This window comes from Triticum aestivum, chromosome 3A (genome assembly GCF_018294505.1).
Source record: "Triticum aestivum cultivar Chinese Spring chromosome 3A, IWGSC CS RefSeq v2.1, whole genome shotgun sequence".
NCBI lineage: Eukaryota > Viridiplantae > Streptophyta > Magnoliopsida > Poales > Poaceae > Triticum > Triticum aestivum.
Window position 1 is genome coordinate 466,487,175 of NC_057800.1, and position 7,966 is coordinate 466,495,140.

At 45.8% G+C, this 7,966-nt stretch overlaps 1 protein-coding gene across 2 annotated transcripts; it reads right to left on the reverse strand.

The window, feature by feature from the left end:
- Positions 1 to 238: 238 nt before the first annotated feature.
- LOC123061673 (CTD small phosphatase-like protein 2) lies at positions 239 to 5,893 on the reverse strand. 2 transcript variants are annotated; one of them, XM_044484873.1, is made up of 8 exons: positions 5,694 to 5,884; positions 4,856 to 4,936; positions 3,530 to 3,717; positions 2,784 to 2,884; positions 1,982 to 2,087; positions 1,237 to 1,719; positions 814 to 1,151; positions 239 to 655 (listed from the first exon to the last, which is right to left on the reverse strand). In XM_044484873.1, the coding sequence occupies exons 3-8, from the start codon at positions 3,684 to 3,686 to the stop codon at positions 503 to 505; spliced, it is 1,338 nt and encodes a 445-aa protein (XP_044340808.1). In that variant the 5' UTR covers positions 3,687 to 3,717; positions 4,856 to 4,936; positions 5,694 to 5,884; the 3' UTR covers positions 239 to 502. The 2 variants fall into 2 exon arrangements, with proteins under 2 accessions (XP_044340808.1, XP_044340807.1); XM_044484872.1 differs by lacking the exon at positions 4,856 to 4,936 and having other exon boundaries at positions 5,694 to 5,893.
- Positions 5,894 to 7,966: the final 2,073 nt, after the last annotated feature.

A 7,966-nucleotide genomic window follows, 5' to 3' on the forward strand; every position in this document is an offset into this window, starting at 1 on the left:
AAAGATGGATCAAGTATTCAGAGCAATCTCCACGTACCCAGTTATGTAATTTACTGTACTTACGATCTATTCCTACCAAGAGTCAATCATGATAATTCATCTTAGCGGAAGATGTCAGACAATTAACAAGTCACTTGAAACTTGCTACAAAATACAGTAAATTCTAGCTGGCATCATGAAACAAAAAAAAACACTGGAAAGTGGACTGTTGAACGTAGATACTTCGGCAACGGGGAAAGAAGAAATTTTGGAGGGGTTCACTTTCATTTCTAACGGTTTTTATGTACAAAATTCTATAACAGTGTTTTGAGGATATGTACAATTCACAACGAATAGCTCTGCCACCAAAATTCTTGATCCTATGGAACACATGTAAATGAAGTTAAGAAAAAGGCAAGTCTCGACTAGCTCGGTCAATGTGTCATGTAAGTTCTTGTTCCTCTATGTGAGTAACCAACAAACTCTTCCTAACACCTGCTGGAAAACCTCAGCCATTGTCCTTTTAGTTGCCAAACCTCTTGGCAATTATGGGTCGGACGTCATCAGCAACAGCAAGCGTCTCCAGGAATGGAATCAGCTGAGGTAACCCCTCATCAAAGGGGTTGTTATACCAGCTCTCTATGGGTATACCATTATTCACTTGCAACTGGAAAACCTGTATACACAACACAGAATAAGTACCATAAGAAACGGATAGCCAAAGTGCAAGCCTCCAAACGGAAATGTTGGTTAAGGACACTTTGGAAGATTTAATCCTACTACTATGGAAGTACTGAGTGAGAGAGGTGCTGAGAATTAATCATAGCAATTTACCTGCGGAGTGTTGTCAATTATGGCAACCTTTGCAAGGTCAACTCCAATAACAGTCAGATCTTTTGTGTAGCCACTTTCCGTAAATACACATGACTCACGGAAAAAACGCTTCGAGAACAATGTGTTCTCTGGATCGAGCCTGTCAAGCAGCTGGTCTGCATAAACACTTTGGCTTGCTGTGAATATAACAACATCAAACATCTCAGCCATCTTCTGGAGGAACATATGCAAATGTGGTCTCTTCCTCACATATACCAGATGTTCTTTCATACCAAAGGACACTGGAAAAGAAAAATCTGCATCATCACAGTGCTCCATAGTTGAATGAACAAGGGTTTCTGCACAGGAAGAATCAATACATTATTCTCAATGGCAAGCAACAAGTTACCAAACAAAGCAAGTATTTTCATGCTAGCAACGTACCATCCAAATCAAGCACAAGAGTGACCTTCCTGGCCCCTTGCTCTTTAGATACACAAGCAGCATTTGAGCTCAACTCGGTATAATCAATAAGATTAGGTAAATCCTCCTCATCCATATATGGATTAAGCCAGTCTAAAACCTCAGAATGGCTAAAGCACTCCCCACCAGAGTTATTAAAGCACATATCCCCTGGTGATGGGCATGGTTCATTGCCAATGCCACCTTCCACGGTGCTTTCATTAAGTGGAAATACTCCGCATATGCCACTCATGTCTATCAATGAATCAATGGGTACAAATTCATCACAAAATGTACTGTAACTAGCCAGGAGACCAGTTGGAACATCAAATAAGAAAGGAAAAGCATCATCAGGATTATAAATATCCAACAGGCTGCAATCCAGGTTTGAGCCCAGGCTTTTCTCATGATTATTGACAGCACAGATATCCTGTGCTGCAGAATTTACATCTTCATCTGCAAACTCTGCAATGCAAAATTGTAAATGAATATACATGTGCACAGTGGGGCCCAAATGAATATAAATGAATATCTTGTGCTGCAGAATTTACATCTTCATCTGCAAACCTTGTTTGTGAGCATATCAAATGTGTTCTATAAAACATTGAATTTGGCGGCTGTGTATTTTTATACGTGACAAATAGACATTGGCCGTGAACAAAACTTATCACCTAAACTAGCCAGATTAGTTACAGAAACTGCTCGAGGGGTAAGGGGGTACTCTTACCTTTATCACCGGTGTTCACTACATTTGACTGAGATTTGCCGTCATCATTATTAGATAAGGAATCAGGCTCCAAATTTGGTGGAACAACAGTTTCAGATATTAAATCCTGCATATCAATAGGATAAATCTTAGGCTGCAGAGGTTTTTCCAAAAAAAAATGAAAATAGTGATGCTGATATATAATGTTGGGATTTCAGAAAGAAAATGAGCATGAGACATGACCAAAAAAAGCAACAAAGCAAACCACTACCGACCTTAAGATGCTACATCGAAGTTCATATCCTAATATAGCAAATATCAAACAATGGTGACATTCTAGAGCCTTTACAAGATATTTGAGGCATTTAAGCATTTAATCATTTAATCTGAACAAGTTGATGTAGAAGGTGAAATGGCAATAGGCAACAGGTAAATTCCATCATCCAAAGTTCTAGTTAGAAATTGCACCCTTTTTCACTTGTCATCGAATTTGGAAATCGGCAATGATAACTTGCTGAAAGCAATCATCCAAACATATTAACAAGAAAACCAAAAAGAAATTTAAACATCCAATTAATGTTGTCAGGCAATCATCAATTGGGATGTAAGCAAGCTAACATCAAAAGAACATTCAACTTGACCAAGTACCGAACAGTAGTCTAAGTGGTAATATTACAAACAATGGAAGCAATGTGATAATTTGGCAGTTGAAATACAAGAGGCCACTAGATATTTGTATTGAAATCAAAATGATTAAACACAAGGATAAGTGCACAATATTTTATCACCGAGTCAAGTTTGAGATCAGATGATGTAGCAATACCTTCAGCAGAGCAACGGATGTTCCTCCAAGTACAGCATGCAAGCCAGAAAATTCTGTAACCCTAATATCCTGGCCAGCTAGTTGAGTTGTCGACTCAGGCTCTGAAAAAAGAGAGATCATCAATCCATATAAAATATACACAGGTACACTAACCTTGAATTATCAACCATGCGCAGTGTATTGCTCTACTTTGTTTACAAATATTACATGTAAAAGTAAACAAATCAATGGTAAGACACAACCAACTAATCTAGCTATCTACTGTATGTTTACAGATAATACTCCTTCCGTTTCTGAAAGATTGAAACCAATATCTTTCCCCAACACTTGTCAACCTGCTAATCTGAAGGCAAATTTCCCCCAAATACCCCTATTAATTTTGCTCCATGTTATAAATTCACAGTCGTGCTTACAATATTGGTAGAGCGTTTTATGGTTCAACTTTACTGAAGCCATATCTTGATATGTGTGATTTGGTCATACAGTGCCAAGTACTTAGAAACAGGACTAGAGGAGTATCTCCTGAATATACTGCTAAGGACATACGTAGTTGTCAGAATTCCAGTCAAGGGTACACATTCAACACCAGCATAGATAACTAAGAATGGACATTGGAGCTAACTTGGAAGGTTTTTTCTATTTGAAACATAGGGAAATATCTACGCTCAATATATTTTATTCATAAGAGAACAAGACACCTATGCAGTCACCTCTTCTCTTGAAAGAGCAACCATGCAGTCACTTACCATCCTGACGGTCCTTGTAAGACGAGTTCAACACAAATGCCTGCTCGAACTCATCAACTTGAAAATTCAAGATTTTCATCGATTTCATGGATTTGGTGTCAAACTCATTCGCGAAAATGTCATCATCAAACTTCCTCTTCATTCTCAGTGCTGGCATCTTGATCAGCAGTTCAGAGTGCCAAAGCTGTCTGCACATCCATTACAGAAGTTAAAAAATACAACTTTAAAAAAGGAAGAGAACAGTGGGGCCCAACATTCACAGATATAAGGAAACAAAACCATAATAGTTTAATGAATACATGCCATGCCAACATTTTTACCTACCCTGTCAGGTTACTAGTGAAAAAGGAAAAGAAAAAAAATACTTCTGCCTATCCTTATTCAGCATGGACTAACGAGTGTATAATGTGTATTGATATTAAACAAAACCCTAAACCCATGGTATTTTGCAGAATAAAGAAAGAAACATCATCATGCTTCTGTGACATACACACCAAAAGCGAACAAACCTCGTTAGTGACTATACTAAGATGGCGCGTAGGTCTGATGTTACTTGAAAGTTTTCAAACTAATGCATGGGCAGCATTAGCATTCATCTCACAGCATGTTAGTGACCCAAGCAGCAAACGTGGCACGGTGTCTACTGGTGAGCTAATATTGTGTACCACTCCAATTCTCCTTACTTACCCTCCTAGCACATACAAATAGAGCAATGCCAACAATATGTGCGCAACAAACAGGTTTAACATAAAAAGCGTCCTATCGGTCCAATTTTTGTCACAATTTTCAGTGAAAACATACAAGATTACCAAAAGATGAATGCACATTGCAATTTTTCCCACACCTTAAAACCTTCAGCATTGTGCAACATTGCTTATGCCAATACTAGACAGGGTCGATAATATAACCCAAACCCCAAAAGTCCTGCCTTTGAGCAAAAGTCTTGCTGTCTCACACAGTTTGCGCTCTTAATCACATGTTTCCGCAACTGCTACTTTATTTACGCAAAAGCAGTATCCTTTTACCAGCAAAGCAGGAGGGAACCGACAGAAACCGTTAGACTGGTTAAGTTAGTGTAGCTTATTTCTTCATTTGCACAAGCAAACACACAAACCTAGAAGTATGACGTACTTGTGTTCTAGTATTAATTACTAACATTGAGAAGCATCAAACGTTAGCAAAATTTTTGCATGTAAGCTGCAAGCTAGAGTAAGAGATTTCAGGACAAAATCATCTGCGTTGCCAACATACTACAGCAAAAGAATTACTTTTGGAGCTAGGTCAACAGCAAAACCCTCTAGCAAAATAACGAAGGGCATCCAATACCTAAGTTCTGTTTTAGACGGAAGGCTTGAAATGAGTCTGACTTCATAAAAGCCATAGCCGGTCAAGGAGTACAACGCAGATCTACAAAGGTAGCAAAACATCTAGGTTAAGCAGCAACAAGGTAAGATGGGGTAAACTAAAACGAGAACCCAAACCCTAGAGGAGAAGAACAAGTAAATTTAGACAGAGGGGAATATTTCCATTAAAATTGTTTCCTTGACTGGAGGGATGTTCCCATTAGATTCTCTATAAAACACAGTACTCCAATTTAAGGGGGTACCAAAAGTGAGATTACTACAAACAAACCCTACAATATCTGACTTGAAACACTCAGATCGCCGCTGTGCACTAGAACCCCACAAACTATCTAGTCGAATTAGAGATTTAGCTAGAAATTACACGGTGGGTGCGATTCCGACAGAAAGAACCACCAGAGTAGCCAAAGCAAAGCAGCAGAGCCCAACCCGACGGAAGAAAAATAGAAATCCCCAACTAGAAGGAAGATGCAAGGGTTTCCAAACAAGCGTCGCCAACTCTCAGAATCTAGCGGGTGCGTGAGAATCAAAATCCCGCGTGTTTCTAGCCGGATTTAGAACCCGGCGCTTCAAATTCCCCGACTTACTTCCCGACAAATCGACCAAAACCCAAACCCCCCGGCCTGGAGAGAACAAGGGAATCAATTCCCGCGGCATCTCCGCGAGCCAAAAACTCGAGACGAGGCCCCAGCACGCTAAACGGAGACGAATTCTACCGAATCGAGCAGAGCTACTACCAGTCGCTGCCATCCATCCCTAACCGAGGAGGACCGAATCCGGGAGAGGAGTTCCGCAGAGCTTACCGAGACGGGACGATGCTGCCGCGGGTAGCTCCGGCGCGTCCTCTCTCTCTCCCTCTCTCTCGGCCTCTCCCGGAGGCGGACGGAGGGAGGAGAGAGGAGGGGGAGGGAAGCCGGTGCGCGCAGGCAGAGAGGAGGGGGAGACGCACCGGAATCACAAGAGGGCGGAGAGAGGAGAATTATGAGGGCTCGGTCTCCGATTTGGTATAGCCCGTCTCCACTCGTCTTCGACGGGTTCACTGACCGGTGGGCCGCGTACGCGGCCCGGGCCCACATGTCATGCCGCCAGGGACAGCTGTGGCCGGCCGTGTCGTGCCTCCCGAATTTTTTTTTATTTTTTTTTTGGTACGGGGTGTCAGTGAGGGGGTAGGCTGCGCTGAGATGTGCGGATGGGATTACGGTGGTCTGAGAGGGCTTGCGGCTTGGAGTAGGCTTGTCAGGGCCGACATGTCATAGGGAGGGTTGCGTGTCGGGGTTGGTGAGGAAGGGTCAAAGCCCGGAGGGCACGCGGACGGAGCGGATGGAGGGCCGGAGGCGGAGAGGGGGGATCCCGGCCGTTGGATGCCCGGGTGACTGCGGTCTGAGTCATCGTTCGTCTCGCCCATCACCTCACCGGCGAGGAAAGATAGGCGGTGCGCTGCACCCTGTCGCACTCGCACGCGCGCGCACCCGACCCGCCATTCCGAATGTTTCCCGCCCCGTCGTGAAAAATGCACAGAACTGAATGGGTTGTGCTACGTCCTTAGCCCAACTACAATGGGGGACCCATTTCGTCCGCGGACGTCCATTTGGTTCGGCGTGGATAAAAAAGCCGGTCCAATGCGTCGACCCAAACGGACGCGCGTCCGCTTTCGTCCGCCTGCCGATCCATTTTCGATCATTTTTTAGTCTGATTTACGTCGACGCGGACACAAAACGAACGCGCGCTCGCCCTCTTTCCTCACCGGGCCCGCTGGTCGATGGCACAGTGGATTCACATCCTCGTCCGCCTGCTACGTCGCCGACGCCGCCGGCCATTTTTTCAGTACATAGATAGTTCTACCGCACACTGATAAAAAGAAAAGACCACTACTCGTCGATTTCTAACTCCGACTCGGTAATGTCCTCCTCCGATGTCTGAATGTAGGCGTCAGCATACGCCTCGTCTTCAAAGTCCCAACCCGCCGTTTCTCGTAACTTCAGTTTTAATTGAGTTGCCTGCTTCCGCGAACGCTTGTCCTCCTGATAGGCGGCTCGCTCCCTCCTCCTCGCGTCCCTCTCCGATATCAATTGCTTGTAGAACTAGCGCTCGTCGACGATGTCCTGCGGGTAGCCTCCGCGCCACACCACCAAGGCTGTCACGTCCTTCTCTGCGATGGCGAGGCGACGCTGCCGCCTCCGGTGGACACGACGATCCTCGTCGGTGAAAAGCCGCGAGAGAGGCGCCAGATCCTGCGCCCGCTGGCTCGACACGTTGGGAAAATTCATATCCCGACGAGGCCTCAGGAGGCGCCACGCCGCCGCGTCGTGCGCGCAGGCCGCCTCCTCTGCGGTATCAAAGGTGCCGAGGACGAGACGTTTCTCGTGAAACCAGATCTCGGCGGAGAAGGCGCCGGAGCGGCGCTCGCGGACTCCGCGAAAATCCGAAGCGCCCAGACGGCGGATCGACATGGTGGCGCAGAGGCGGCGAGAGTGGGCGGCCGACAGAGTGTGGAGGAAGCGCCTTCTTTATAGCGAGCGCCGGCCGCGGCACGCGCGTGAACCTTTCCCGCGCGCTAGGCCACTTTCCCCCGCGCGCTGGAGCGCCAAAATCAGGGTGACGGCATGATGTTAAACGCGCACGGTCATGAAATGGGTCGGCCCGTTGGGCGCACTGCCGACCCAAAATTAAAAGAGGGCGGACGACGGGCGGGCGGCCGACCCAAACGGACAAAAACGTCGTCCGTTTGGGTCGGCCCGTTGGAGTTGCTCTCACTACTCTCAGGCCAACTCCACCGCGTGACCCAAATCGACCCCAAATCTCAAATCGTCTGTTTGGGGTAAAACGGACAAACCAAACGATCCAACGCATAGGAGCATACAGACATTTCGTACGGTCTATGTCCGCTTTTGCCCCATTTCCATACCAAAGTTGCTCTCGGTTTGGGGCCAAAGCGGACAAAAAGCGGACGTCTTCGCGTTCTTGTCGTCCGTCTGTGTCCGCCCTCGACCCCACCTGTCACTCTCTTCTTTTCTGTACCTAGCCCACCACGCGCACCCATCACCATGACGCATGGCGCTGCGGGCACGAGAGCACG

Bases quoted from the DNA above. Each gene is read 5' to 3' on its own strand.
- LOC123061673 (XM_044484872.1), bottom strand. From the start codon at position 3,686: ATGCCAGCACTGAGAATGAAGAGGAAGTTTGATGATGACATTTTCGCG. The intron at 2,885-3,529 runs GTAAGTGACTGC...CTCTTTTTTCAG, and splicing joins TTACAAGGACCGTCAGGATG to AGCCTGAGTCGACAACTCAA. The intron at 656-813 runs GTAAATTGCTAT...TTGTGTATACAG, and splicing joins TAATTGACAACACTCCGCAG to GTTTTCCAGTTGCAAGTGAA.